The sequence below is a fragment of the Gadus chalcogrammus genome, chromosome 15 (genome assembly GCF_026213295.1).
Source record: "Gadus chalcogrammus isolate NIFS_2021 chromosome 15, NIFS_Gcha_1.0, whole genome shotgun sequence".
NCBI classification, from domain to species: Eukaryota; Metazoa; Chordata; class Actinopteri; order Gadiformes; family Gadidae; genus Gadus; species Gadus chalcogrammus.
Genome location: NC_079426.1, coordinates 23,106,272 through 23,121,447, shown reverse-complemented (window position 1 = coordinate 23,121,447; position 15,176 = coordinate 23,106,272). Strand labels below are relative to the sequence as shown.

At 43.5% G+C, this 15,176-nt stretch overlaps 1 protein-coding gene across 1 annotated transcript; it reads left to right on the top strand.

Moving 5' to 3' along the window:
• The first annotated feature begins 402 nt into the window (after positions 1-402).
• Positions 403-14,986, top strand: slc3a1 (solute carrier family 3 member 1). The gene is made up of 10 exons (XM_056609863.1): positions 403-1,535; positions 1,783-1,962; positions 2,780-2,925; positions 3,376-3,501; positions 3,861-3,980; positions 10,587-10,711; positions 11,061-11,262; positions 13,288-13,470; positions 13,841-13,966; positions 14,510-14,986. The coding sequence occupies exons 1-10, from the start codon at positions 1,073-1,075 to the stop codon at positions 14,939-14,941; spliced, it is 2,103 nt and encodes a 700-aa protein (XP_056465838.1). The 5' UTR covers positions 403-1,072; the 3' UTR covers positions 14,942-14,986.
• Positions 14,987-15,176: the final 190 nt, after the last annotated feature.

The following is a 15,176-nucleotide window of genomic DNA, read 5'->3' as shown; positions in this document are numbered from 1 at the left end:
GTAAACCAGTGACGGAGTTGCCCCATGTCTCTGGTGAACCAGTGTCGGAGGTGCCCCATGTCTCTGGTATCTCTAGACCAGGGGTCACCAACACAGTGCCCGCGGCCACCATGGTGCCCGCAAGGACCACATGAGGCGCCCGCAGGCCTGTTCTAAAAATAGTCCTCATTCTTGAACAACTCTTTCCCACCTTTTTTAAGTCATTGTTGATAATTATTGTGAGATCCATAACATCACTTAATTAATTGTCTTCACTGGATGAGTATCATTAATCATTAATAGTAAATATATAACTAAAGGCAAACTGAGAAAATGTGTTATTTCAGAAGAGTGTATAGAACTGGGTGCCCTTCGTATGACTCAGTGCCCATGAAGTAGCTTCGACCCTGCGTTCACACCAAAAGATGCATTTGCTGCCCGAACGCGTTGACGCCTGAGTTTTGCGGCGCGTCAAATCAAGTTTTGCGGCGCGTCAAACTTTTGACGCGCGTCAAAAGTTGAAATATTTCAACTCGAGCAGCATTTGACGCGCCGCAAAATACGTGAACGCGCCCTCCGCCCGTGCCCGTCAGCGGGCACGGGCATGCCGCGCCGCAAATCAGATTTTGACGCGCGTCAAATCAAGTTTTGCTGCCCGTTTTCTCGGCAGCAAATGCATCGGCAGTAAAGCAGCAACGCGTCTCTACATTCACTTTGAATGGGATCACGACGCGCGTCAACTTTTTGCATCTTTTTCAGGTTCAAAAAGGTTGGTGACCCCTGCTCTAGACTCAGTGACAGAGTTGCCCCATATCTCTGGTGTCTCTGGTGGTGAACCAGCGACGGAGGTGCCCCATGTCTCTATGTGTTTCACATTCCACGTTACCTCGCGCGCAGCGCGTTCATGCGTGAGGCACATGTCGCCTTCAGTTCGGTAGTGCATGTCTGAGATTCTGCACTATGACCCTCACAGAGTCATGGGCGTTTTTAGGCTGAAACACACCGGACTTCTCGCTACCGAAGTGCACTGGGATAACTAACAACGAGGGCCGAATTAGGCTATTAATCGCTATTTGACGTGTTCTGTTTCAACATGACCAATGGGAACGACTTCGTGGAGCTCGAGGAGTGCATCAGCAATCCGGGCTTCACGGAACATGGCGCCGAGGAGTCCCGGGACTCCACCGAGAAGAACCGGGGAACGACCGAGGAGAACCGGGAGTCCACCGAGGAGACTCGGGACTCCACCGCTACGTCCGTTGATCCAACAGGTGGAGGGCAGCAGGACGCTTGTACCGAGTACACGCAGATCAAACCGTACGCCGGGATGCCCAAAGAGGTGCTGCTGCTTTACTCCAGCCAGGCCCGGTACCGAGTCCCCCGGCAGATCTTGTTCTGGCTCCTGATCCTGTGCGTCCTGGCGCTGGTTGCGCTGACCATCACGGTCATCGCGCTGTCCCCGCCGTGCCTGGGCTGGTGGCGGGCGTCTCCGCTCTACCAGATCTACCCCCGCTCCTTCAGGGACTCAGACGGCGACGGCGTCGGGGACCTCAAAGGTGGGTTTATTGTCATATTGTACTGTGCTCATGGGTTTCAATCAATCAAACCATTCCTGCCGCTGATTTATTTTTTTCCACTGTCACCTGGAACACTGTCATCATTTTAAACAAACACACACACACACACACACACACACACACACACACACACACACACACACACACACACACACACACACACACACACACACACACACACACACACACTCTTACCTTGAATATGTGTTACGCTGTGTGCTAACAGGTATCATAGAGCAGCTGTCTCACTTTGAGTACCTGAACATTAAGTCGGTGTGGATCAGCCCCTTCTACCGCTCGCCCATGAGGGACTTCGGCTACGACGTGGAGGACTTCCGCGAGGTGGACCCCGTGTTTGGGACCATGCAGGACTTTGAGGAGCTCCTGGCCCAGATGCATAACCGAGGTGTGTGTGTGTGTGTGTGTGTGTGTGTGTGTGTGTGTGTGTGTGTGTGTGTGTGTGTGTGTGTGTGTGTGTGTGTGTGTGTGTGTGTGTGTGTGTGTGTGTGTGAGAGAGTGTGAGAGTGTGTGTCAAATGACACCATATGTATCCTGGTTCTACAGTAATGTAGTGTATTGGAGTCCTGGTTCTACAGTAATGTAGTATATTGGTATCATGGTTCTACAATAATGTAGTGTATTGGTAATCTGGTTCCACAGTAATGTAGTGTATTGGTATCCTGGTTCACTTGTAATGTACTGGAATTTAGCCAGAAGAGTGGGTCTGTGCCCAGAAAGGTTGTGGTGGAAGGAGCAGCTTTTCTTCCTGTGACGGCCTTTACCAAGCTGACCAAATAGCCAACATGACGGAGCACTGGGCCTGTGTTCATCTTGTAGCTTGATTCAGGCCAATGGAAGATAAAAAAGGAATGTGAGGTGAAAGTGGGTTGGCTTAGCTTAGGAGGTAGAGCAGGTTGACTTGTTACCGGAAGGTTGCTAGTTCGGACCCCGGCTCCTCGTAGAGTGTTGAGGTGTCCCTGAGCAAGACGCCTAACCCTGACTGCTCCTGACGAGCTGGCTGTCGCCCGGCGTGGTTGACTCCGCCGTCAGTGTGTGAATGTGTAAATGGACCGTAAATCGCTTTGGATAAAAGTGTCTTCTAACTGCCCTAAATGTAAAATGAATCATCTAATGGCAACAAATGTTGTTCTGATGTTTCTGTATCACAATGTAATGGACCTTTCAGGATGGCCTGTATTCAACTTTTTTCATCCAACTTCTAGGATTGAAGCTGATCATGGACTTTATTCCCAACCACACCAGTGACCGCCACCGCTGGTTTAACCTGAGCCGCAGCAGAGACGAGCACTACAAAGACTACTACCTCTGGACTGACTGCAACGCAACCGCACCAAGGCCCAATAACTGGGTAGACATGGATACCATTATGATTTAATGCCTGTCTTCTTGCATTCATCTGTATTATGTCTTTGTGGAGTTAGGATCGGAGAGTCACGGCGAATCGGACCTTGAGTAACAGATGCCTATAATTTGTTGAGTCTTCTAAATTTACATTTAGGGCGTTTAGCAGTAGATTCTATCCCAAGCGACTTACAACAAGTACATTTTTCAGAAAAAAGTGAAACAACAATATACCGCTGCCTGTACAGTAAGGATGTTCATAGAAATAAATGCAAAGCACTAACAATCACTAGGTTAACCCATTCCCTGTATCCAACAAAGATAGCTAGGATAAGATGCTACACAACTAAGGACTATAACTAAGTATGGATGGGAGGGGGTGGCTATGCAGAGTCAAGGTCGACTCTTCTCTCTCATGTCCCACCCTAACCCTGTCCCTATCGGTCTCTTTCTGCAGGTGAGTGTGTTTGGTAACTCTTCGTGGACTTATGATGAGGTTAGAGGCCAGTGCTACCTGCACCAGTTCCTCAAAGAGCAACCCGACCTCAACTTCAGAAACCCTCATGTCCGCAGGGAGATGATTGTAAGTTATTTTCCGAGACAGGCAGCCTTCCTCTATGTGCTGTTATTATTTGTAAATCATTTATATTGACTTGTGACTTATCTTTTATGTGCCTTATTATGAGCAGCAGTTCTGTGTGTTCACTCATCAGACATAGTAGCTGATGGTCACCTAGTTAACCATTTCCTTTAGTCAATAATCCTCTTTCTGTTCACTGCTGCACAAACACACAACATACAATGAACACACACAACGGCTTTCCCATGCAACCTTACCATGAGCTAACGTGAGATTGTATGTATGCGCATGGGTGTGTAACCTGCAGGGCTGCCTCTTTTAAAACCTGGGGCTCGGCCGTGTGTTGTGTTTGTGGTCATCAGGACATTCTTAGGTTCTGGCTGGAGAAGGGAGTGGATGGGTTCCGCATGGCTGCAGTGAAGCGGCTCCTGGAGGCCTCACATCTGAGAAGCGAGCCCCTTACCGACCCCAGCAAACCCCCGGTAAGCCTAACAACTTCCTGACACACTCTGACCACCATTGGTGCACACTCAACAGCAAAATACCGCACTATTTACTCTTGAGGCTGCGGTCAGCGTGGCATAGTTACCAAATCATTAAAACATTGAGTCTGAACAATGAATTTTGATAATCGATTCATTGTTTAAGTCATTTATCCAATAAAAAAATCATTATATGAATTGACTATGAATATAATTGTTGGTTTAATCGACTATGAATATAATCGTTAGTCACGGCCCTAACACTTATTGACCATACATTGATTTGGTTTATGAAATGTTAGAGGAACACAACCTTTTTTTAACAAATCATCGTATTTAAATCTTCATACTTATCTAAACAGATTATCAATGATTTATACTTCAACAGTAGGGCTGGCCCGAATACATAATTTGAAGCTTTAAATATTTGTTAGGATTCCAAATTATATGTTAAGAAAATCCAGGCAAGGTGTGTATCTTTCAGTGCATGAAATGTAGCGGGCGGAGACCAATACTGCACAATCTATATTTTATCAACTGATTGTTTTGTAAAGTGGTTCAATTGGTAAAAGAAAGTGTTATTTTAATAACGCAAAACAACAGCATCCCGTCATTGGCTCAGGGGTCCACTTATCAGTCCGAATGCCACTTGGTTACAGGAGCATCAAGGCAGCCTAAAGGTTTCTGAACACACATGGTTTCCTGTCTATTAGTAGGTAGAGCTACTTGGTGTATTTTGGTTATTAGTTCATTATTAAAACCCTTCTCAAACGCTGCACTGGCTGGTGTGTTAATGGCTTGTGTATCCTAACTGGACAGCAGCTGTCAAAGTGCTCCCGGAATATTCCAATAATTTTGAATGTCCAAAACTAGCGAATGATAATCTGGTCATCCCACGTTTGGGCATGCTGAGGATGGCTGCCGTTACCTCAACTGAAGCGTTACATTTGACAGCTGGGATAGAGGTTAAAAAACATTCATATTTTTCACATTAAAATTTCATCATCAAAACAAAGCAAGTTTCCCAACACCGAATTTCGATTTCAGTACCGACTTAACAAACTCATATCAGAATAATCGTGCTCAGCCCTATTCAACAGTTTTAGTTCTATAACTGCTTTGTATATATCTGCTTTGTCTCATTTACTCCACTGAGCCCTTGTAGCGTCACCCGCTCTAAGCCCAAACTAGATTAACAACAGCTAAACATTTCGAACATCACCGAGTCTAACAACGTCAGTATTTATATCTAGAAACACAAATTTAAGCTTAAACCATTTTGGTTGTTCTTTCTCTCTGGCATTGAAATTATTCAGTGATTTGAAAAACAAGTTTTTGATTGAAGTTTTCTTTATAATGGCGCCCTATGGAGACTCGCCTGTCTTGAAACCACAGTCTCCTCTTTTAAACCATTTTTAAATTTGCAAAGAAACTCCCATACTTGAAGGGACAGAAACAAGATGGACAGCCACGTCTTCTTCTACTGAGCTGGACAATTTCCAATTTATTGTTGTCAGAATTATAGTTTTTCACTATGGTTTGAGGATACGTTACGTTCATACATCCTATACAATTATACATTTTAACATCATGCTATCTGCAAAGATGATCACATTAAGCTGAGACACCACAGATTCCAATAGAATTAGCCTTATCATTCTATAAATTTATCTCGGTGAAATGACGTGAAATAATATAATTATGACTCTACATCTTTTAGGGTGGAACCACAAATGATGTGTTACCTTCTGCTATTATCATACTAATCCTACAATGTAAAGTATAAATACTGTATCATACTAATACTACAATGTATAGTACGAATACTATATCATACGACTTATCATACAAATACTACTGTTTATCATACCAATACTACTTCTACTACTTATTATTACTTATATTATTATGTTACTACTATTACTGGTACTATCATTACTAATAAGTTACCATACTAACCAATACTTATGGATAGATAGTAAATATAAGTATACTAATGCATATATCATATTGCTAAATTTTAGGTTCAAAATATCACTTTGATTTAGCTGTTGGTATAACTTCCACCCTATTTTCCAACAGCTCGACATTCTTTAAATGGTCTGTACGTTTATAATGTTTCTCCAGGAAATGTATTTTCTAGGTACTGTTAACGCTGTATATGGAACTGGTAAAAGGTCATTATGACGACAGTGAGAACAGCTACATTCTACAAAATGCTAAAGGTAGTTGTAACCCTTCCACAGCCGCTGCTAGTTAGGTGAGTGCTGCATGCAGCGCTCAACTACTGTTCTTCATAATTTGTATTAGTCTGAATGCTGTAGCATCGACACTCTAGATATTGAAATCTTTATTATTAGTGTGAATGCTGTAGCATACACACTCTAGATATTGAAACCTTTATTATTATTATTCTTCCGCCGTTTTTTGGTCTTCAATTCCTCCGCCATACTTTCAGCTACAGAAACCTTCAACTGTTTAAGACGTAACTAAATCGATTTTCACCCGTTTCCCTTAGTTTCCCCTCCCTTCATTTAACAAATCTACACACTTGTAACTTCAATAATATTCAAACGGAATTTCGATATAATTTATACTTTATTCAGATTCACAGTCTTAGTTTCAAACCGTCATATTCTACAGTTGGTCACATTGAAGCCATCTGCCCATTCTGACCCATACATTACTTAGGACAACGTAACTCAGTCAAATTTCAACCGTTTAACATTGTGTAAACAGTTAAACAAATCTATACATTTGTATCTTCAATACTATCAGAACGCAATTTCAATAGCATTTATACTTTGTTTAGAATCACAGTTTTAGTTTCATACCGGCTTCGTTTTCAGTTGGTCTCATTGATTTACGTTGACACTGGAGCGTGACGTTCAGCAGTGTTGCCAAATTGGGCGTTTTTTCCTGCTGGATTGGGCTACTTTTGGAGGCGTTCAGGCAGTGTTGCCAGATTGGGCTGTTTTTCCCACTCTATTGGGCTACTTTCAATCACACACCGGCTCGCTATTCTCTTAAACAAATACACACACACACACACACATATACATACACACACACACACACACACACACACACACACACACACACACACACACACACACACACACACACACACACACACACACACACACACACACACACACACACACACACACACACACACACACACACACACACAGTGCAGGGCAATACATTTGTCATTTCAGATTCTCAAGTTCAATTCATTTTACATTTTTAGCAATGCTTTCAATTTTTCATTCAGCGGTCACTTTATTTGTTTCCAACCATTGTTTACTCCATTTAGACTTTTGAACTTTTGTTCAAATCCCTTCACTTGATTTAAGCCATTTAACGTTTCTTTATGTCTTAATCTATCTGGCTTTATTAAAAAATATTTTCAACCTCACGTTGTGCTACAGCACTGTTCTGCAGGAAATCCATTTTGTAGTTTACATTCTGATTTCAGTTTTTTCCACCGCCCTATTGAACATTCATATGTTATCAATCTTAACTAGAACTGCAAGCAGTTATCCAGGGGTCCAAGATATGTGCATTTCGCCGGCACAACGCGAAGCATGTATCCCCAGTATCCTTTTTATGACAGGTAGCGTTTCTCCAAAGAAAGAATCCTGATGCCACAGTCAGTTAAAACATGAACTTTGGTATCTCTTACAGCACATTAACCTGTTATCTTGTTAGACGATAAGATAGGCAAGGCAAGGCAAGGCAACTTTATTTATATAGCACTTTTCATACACAAGACAGGCTAAAAGTGCTTCACATATAAACATTGTCATAAAATAAAATAATAGATAAGTAATAGAAAGAATATGCAAAAAATTAGTAAAATAGACAGAAAATAAAGGCAAAGTTAAAAAAGCATTTTAGAAAGTGCAATGTAATCAAGATCTGTTCAACAGTCTCTCTGGTACCCACGTTAGGACTACAACCCGACCTTAAGGAACTTGGTCCTTTTTCTGGGACTACAACCCAGATTCTGGGACGACAACCCGGATTCTAGGACTCTAACCCAGACAGAACTCGGGTCTCAAACCCTTATCCTTTCTCTCTGGTATCACATCATGTATCTCTCTGGTAAAAATAGAAAATAAAGGCAAAGTTCCCCATCTCATTTTCGTCCGCTTATCCGGGGTCGGGTCGCGGGGGGAGCAGCTCAAGCAGGGGGCCCCAGACTTCCCTTTCCCGGGCCACATTGACCAGCTCTGACGGGGGGATCCCGAGGCGTTCCCGGGCCAGTGTTGTACTTCACTTTGTACTACAGCACTCACCGCATTTTCTGCAGGAAATTTATTTTCTAGTTAACAGATTGGTCTCAGAAGATCTTAGTGGTCTAGAAGGGTTATGTAGTGGAATCATATCAGTTAAATATTTTGGCCCTAAACCATGTAGGGGTTTAAAGGTTACCAACATGATTTTAAAATCAATTTTCTGACCTACAGGAAGCCAATGTTACATATTACATTATTGGTGTAATATGTTCAAATTTGTTGGTCTTTGTTAAAACTCTAGCAGCAGCATTCTGAACAAGCTGAAGTTTCCTTAGAGTTTTTTTTGGGAGACCTGTAAGGACACCATTGCAGTAATAAAGCTTACTAGTGATAAAGGCATGTACAAGTTTTTGTAAGTCTTCAGTGGACATGAGCCCTCTAAGTCTTGCTAAATATTTAAGGTGATAATCTGCAGATTTTGTAACTGATTTGATGTGACTGTCGAAATGTAAATCTGAATCCATGATAACCCCTAGATTTCTGGCTTTGATTGAGGTTTTCTGGGACAGAGAGTGAAGGTGTTACTTTAAACCTTTCCGTTTTAGGTCCAAATACAATTATCTCGGTTTTGTCCTCATTTAGTTGAAGGAAATTTCGGCACATCTAGTCTTTGACTTGCTCAATTCACTGGCACAGCAGATCTATGGGGCGATAGTCATTTGGTGAGCGATAAATAGATTTGCGTGTCATCAGCATAGCAATGATGGCCAATATATTTATTTTGCATGATTTGCCCTAGTGGGAGCATTTAGATGTTGAATGAAGAGGGTCTTACGATAGAACCTTGTGGGACTCCACATGTCACGTTGGTTGATTCTGATACAAAGTTGCCAATGGAAACAAAGTAGTTCCTATTTTGTAGGTAGGACCTAAACCAATTTAAGACTTTGCCTGAAAGCCCCACCCAGTATTCTAACCTGTCCAAAAGTATTGTATGGTATACAGTGTCAAATGCAGCACTGAGGTCTAGTAGCATTAGTATTGAGGTTTTGCCAGAGTCTGTCTTAAAAGCTTTTGGGAAATTGCCTGATTGGAGAGAGTTGTTAACTATTTGCATTATGCCTATTGCTAGGCAGTCAAAAACATTCTTAAAGAGTTTGGTAGGTAAAGTATCAAGACAACAGGTGGATGGCTTTAGTTTTGTCACTCTTTCCACAAGAGTTTTAGAGTCATTGACATTAAAGCATTTCATCATTGCCATGTCATTTTGCCTGAACAGGGTGGTAGTCCAACATTTTTGTTTGAAGTGGAGATATTGATGACGCGTCTGATGCTTTAAATTTTATCAATATAAAATGCTGCATGGAAATCTGAAAGATAGATGAAAATCTGAAAATGTTGCAAGCATTATTATTTTTGAACAAACACAAGAACACTGTGTTTGTCAGTGTGATTGGTTAAATCTAAATCGGTATTCTAGTATATGTGTTTAACATTGCATTGTGTAAGATTGATAGTTAGTAGGCGGGAATTAGAATTAGAAACGATCAATAACAGTATTCAGTCCTCTCTAACTGGTTCTGCTCTGTGTGACACCTTCTTTCATAGGCTGGGCTGAATTGGGGGAGTGGGAGGGTTGATACAAAGATTAAAAAAAAGAAAAAAGTCTTATGGGCTGGCCAACATTTTGGATTTGTAGAATATATCAGTTGAAGGATGTGATTTTATTGATAACATTATTAAGATCACTATCGATCAGCATTGACTACAGATTTTTGGAGGTGATTTTAAGCTAGCACGTGTTGTTCCCCATTGAGACTTTAAGGCTTTAGTTTATTCATGAGCTACTTTAGGAACTTGTTGTTCTCAGGATTCTCATTCTTCCTTGCAGGTCTCCATAAGAAAGACTTTTTGTTGCACTGTGATGACGACAGTGCTTTGTCCACAGCGAAATTAGCAGAAGAGAAATATATTTCAGTGGATAGTGGATATTTGCTTGATTGGAAGACAAGCAAATAATTATCTAGATCAAAGTCATCTAATGCATTGAGTTTAATAGTTATGGTTAGTCAAACATTGAAATGTATTGAGATTAATAGTTATGGTTAGTCACACATTGAAATGTATTGAGATTAATAGTTAGTTACGGTTAGTCAACCATAGAAATGTATTGACATTAATAGTTATGGTTAGACACACATTGAAATGTATTGAGATTAATAGTTATGGTTAGACACACATTGAAATGTATTGCTATTAACAACTTTCTGACCTTTTTTAATGGTTTTAATGGTTGAAATTTGATCAATCCACCATGAAAGCCCAACCCAATCCCATTGTTCCACCTGCTCTTCCCATGAAGGAGGCCTTCCCATCACAGTGGGAGCTCCACCACGACTACACCACCAGCCAGCTGGGGCTCCACCAGCTGCTGCAGGAGTGGAGGGCGGAGATGGACGTGTACAGCCGGGAGCCAGGCAGATATCGGTGCGACGGCATTGCACGCAATATGCTCCATAATACTGTTGATACCATGGAACTGTACTATCGGTCACACACAGTACAGTTACATGGTAACCCTAACCCTACTGTTGATACCATGTCACTGTAATGTGTCATTCATCTGCACCACACAGTACAGCTACATGGTATCAACATGCCTCATCACACTGTTGATACCATGTCACTGTACTATGGCATTCATCTGCCATACCCATATGAAGAAGTCAGGATGGATCTGTTTGGATTTTTAGCTTTTATAGGATTCATTCTCAAATTCCCCCAAATGCTTTTAAAGTTGAATGTTAAAAAAGGAAATGTTTTGTTGTTCCATCAGGTTCATGGTGACAGAGTCGTATGATCACGAAGAGGTGGACAAGACCATGATGTACTATGGTAGCCCGCTGGTTAAAGAGAGCGACTTCCCCTTTAACTTCTACCTCCTGGACCTGCCCCGCAACCCCAGTGGCTTGTGGGTCCAGCATCTGGTGCTGCTCTGGATGAGCAATATGCCCACTGGACGGTGGCCCAACTGGGTGGTCAGTTACCCTTAACCTCCATCAATCCATTCAATTCAAAAGATGTAACCATAAGTTAAGTTTAAAAGTCATATGCTTACTAGAGGGCCAATTCTGTCTTTTATTCCACAGCCATCTAGGGCCCTTCTCAGCTGCCTCTGTGGTGGTCTTAATGGCCTTTCTCTGACAGAACTATGTCTGGTCTCAGGGTGGTTTCCACAATGTGCTCTGGGAATCTGAGCTGCTTCCCCAAGTTGGCCTTCATCTGCTAGTCCGGTGCGGTTCCAAGGAGTCCCGCTGCCCCCCTTGGCTTGGGCTTAGGCTTCTCCCCTGCTCGAATGAAAGCAATCGCCTGCCTTGCTGGTCGGAGAGGCTTGTTCTGGGTGATGCTGGTGAAGATGGTTTCTGCTAATTTCATATTGGCACACAGCAGTGTAGGCGAGACCAGTGGTTCAAACCTTTGACTTTAGGTGGACCACTGAATCATCAAGACCTGAACTTTATATGCAAGAGGTCAACAATGATGAATTCACATGCAGTGGCTGAGCAGCGAGTGCCAGCGCCTCCTTCATCCAAAATCAATACTGCAGAGAAGACCCTTGCCTGTGGGACAGTGGGAAAGAAAGTGGGCAACACAGCTTATTCTCCCAGACCAAGCCATCATACTATTTGCCTAAAAATATTAATAAAATATAAAAGATGATATTACATTTTTTACTAGTACTGGTAATGTCTCTATTTACAGAATAAAATCCCATGAACCAGAGATACAAAATAAAGTGCCAGACAAGGTCAGACATGCTACAGTCTCATCTTTCTCCAGCAGCTCCGCTTTTAAATAGTTTGTTCTGTGAATTCCCTTCACACCTCGTACCCCTAGCCTGGCTCCGCCCGCCTAAGTACTTCAGCTCGATTTTGATTTCCCTTCAGTGCTAGATCTGGGTCTGCGGTATGTTAGTTGGTTTTCTCCTTCCACATTTTTTGCATCCAATCAGCGAACAGAGGGAGTGGCTGAGAACAATGACTTTAAAGTCAGCTCTCGTTGACGGACATCTTCACGCACAGTGTTTGGTTTGTTTACAGCCTGCGCATAACGTGATTCCCGGCCAAACGTTAGTGATTGGTTATGGCAGATCCAGTGTGGCACTGGGCAGATCCAGTAGCTTTACATTTCAACAGACACCCGCCTTCAATTGAGTTAATGTTTGTCAATTGAGTAGGTCCACACTGTGCAAATGAAATGAAGTACGAGAGTCTGGTAAGACCAGGCTACCGTACCCCAGCCCTATCCCTAACCCTAGTGTACCCCAGCCCCAACCCTAGTGTACCCTAACCCTATCCCTAGTGTACCCCAGCCATAACCCTAGTGTACCCCAGCCCTAACCCTAGTGTACCCCAGCTCTAACCCTAGTGTACCCCAGCCCTAACCCTAACGTATCCCGGCCAACTGTCGGGAAGGTATGAAAAAGGACTCAGCTTAAATATGAGCCTTATTGAGCATTAAGATGAACTTGTATATCCTATCGGTCATTATTTCTATTGTTGAATTAAAGAAGTGCTAGTTTGTTTAATACAAATTACAATACCAATAAATGGTATTTCCGAGACACCTGAATTTACCATAATTAGTGTGTGTGGGGGACACCTCATCCACTACCAGTGGGACATCATTTATGTTACAATAGTGAGTGACTGTGGGGGCCACCTCATCCACTACCAGTGGGACACAATTTGTGTTCCCATAGTGAGTGTGTTTGGGGGACACCTCATCCAGTACCAGTGGGACATCATATGTGACGCATACAGAATGAAGGGGCGGTCCTTCTCCCTCCTAATGGCCACATGTCTTCTGGCAGTACCAGGCCATTTTTTCTCATTCACTTATCGATTTCCAATACCGGTACTTCAATTTGCATTGGCTCGAAACAGTTTTATTCCAAAACTAAATATAATTTCAGCAAGGCTTATGACGATGTGGCATCATGTCAGAATAATCCGCAGCAACAATCCATGAATCCCTCTCTCTCTTTCCTCCTCGGTGTCCAGGTGGGGAACCACGACAACGGCCGCATCGCCTCCAGCGCTGGGCGGGGCTATACGCGCGTCATCAACATGCTGATTCTCACCCTGCCCGGCACACCCACCACCTACTACGGAGAGGAGATCGGCATGGAGAACATTAACATCCCACACAGCCAAATACAGGACCCGGCCGGCAAATACAACCTGGTCAGTGGTTTTAACACACACAATGAAAAAACACACACACATTCGCTCACTAGTGTCATTATTGGTGGATAGGTCAACAGTAATAAGAGGGAGTCTAAACTCATTAATTAAGTGTTCAGTGGGAACACAGTGACATTATTAAGGATTGCGAGAAGATGGTTAATTTGGTATACTTAAGACATGAGGGGGTCGTTGCATGATGATCATTAAGTCTAAACATGATGATAATTAAGACTACACATGATGATCATTAAGTCTTAACGCTATGATCATTAGTGCTAAACATGATGATCATTCGGTCTAAACGTTATGTCAGTTGTAGCGTTCTATGGATCAGTGTCCTCAGGCTGACCTGTGTCTCCTGTGACAGAGTGCTGGCCGAGACCCCCAGCGATCCCCCATGCAGTGGACTGGGGACATGAACGCAGGCTTCAGCAACGTCACAAACGCCACCTGGCTGCCTGTCCATCCTGACTACAGCAGCGTCAACGTGGAGGTACTGACACTTCTCACTGCCACAATTCTAGAAATCATTGTCTTTATTTTACACTTGGTAAGCCTGTGAGAGGAAAACATAGGCTTCATTGTATACATGATAGACAATGAAATACTGTGGCATGTGTGGTGGATGGCTGGTTGAAGCAACCTCATCTTGAGTCAGGGTGATTGGACTGGGGGGCTGGTTGATGCTGCCCACCTGCGGTGCAGTCACTCATCAGGCCTCACAGGTTAAACCGGCCATCACAACACAATCATGTCAGTAGGAAACCCCTGCTCTCCTTGCAACATTCGACAAACTCTGCAATAAACCCCAAATCGACCTACATCCTGGTGTCAGACATTCCAAACATGTACATTTTCTTTTTTATTGAAACATTTTCACAAACAATGTAGGGCAGAAATCGATGAATTGTGGGTGTGCTACTATTAGCTACTACCATAGCATGAATGAACATATACATTTAGCAGGAAAATAAGTCCATTTGTCAGAAGAAAGAGAAACCCTATAGTTAATGAGGGTTGCTGAATTCCTCCTCAGACCCAGAAGGCGGACAGCGGCTCGGTCCTGGCTCAGTACCGCCTCCTGAGCCGCCTGCGTCAGTCGGAGCTCCCACTGCAGCGCGGCTGGTTCTGCCCCGTCCACGCTGACACCAACGTCTTCTCCTTCCTCCGGGAGCTTGACGGCCTCGACCACGCCTTCCTCGTCCTGCTCAACTTTGGCAAAGAGGCCACCGTCACAGACCTGTCGGCGGTGGCCGAGCTCCCTGATTGGCTGACGGTTGTCATGAGCACGGCGCCCGGGGCCGGTGGCAGGCGGCTCCCCAAGGCCTCCCTACCGAGCAAGGCCGGGGAGGGCCTGGTGCTGCAGTACTCCAGCGGGCGGCGCTACCACGCACGGCCCGACGCGCGCTGCTTCGTCTCAGAGAAGGCCTGCTACCTGGGGGTCGTCAACCTGCTCTATAAATGCTAGCACCAGATGCCATGGCAACGGCGGGCTACTTAGACTTAGTATATGCTACACGTGAACCTCCTAAGATGGCGCAATTTTATTGGTTCGCTATCGCGGGATCATGGGCAATATCCCATGATTGAGATCTCAAACTCTGGATATTTTTTTCATAATAAAATGTCCCGCTTTGCAACGCTATTAAGACAAATAAACCGCAAAAAAGTAAATACAAAATCCCGGCAAAAAGTTGTATCTT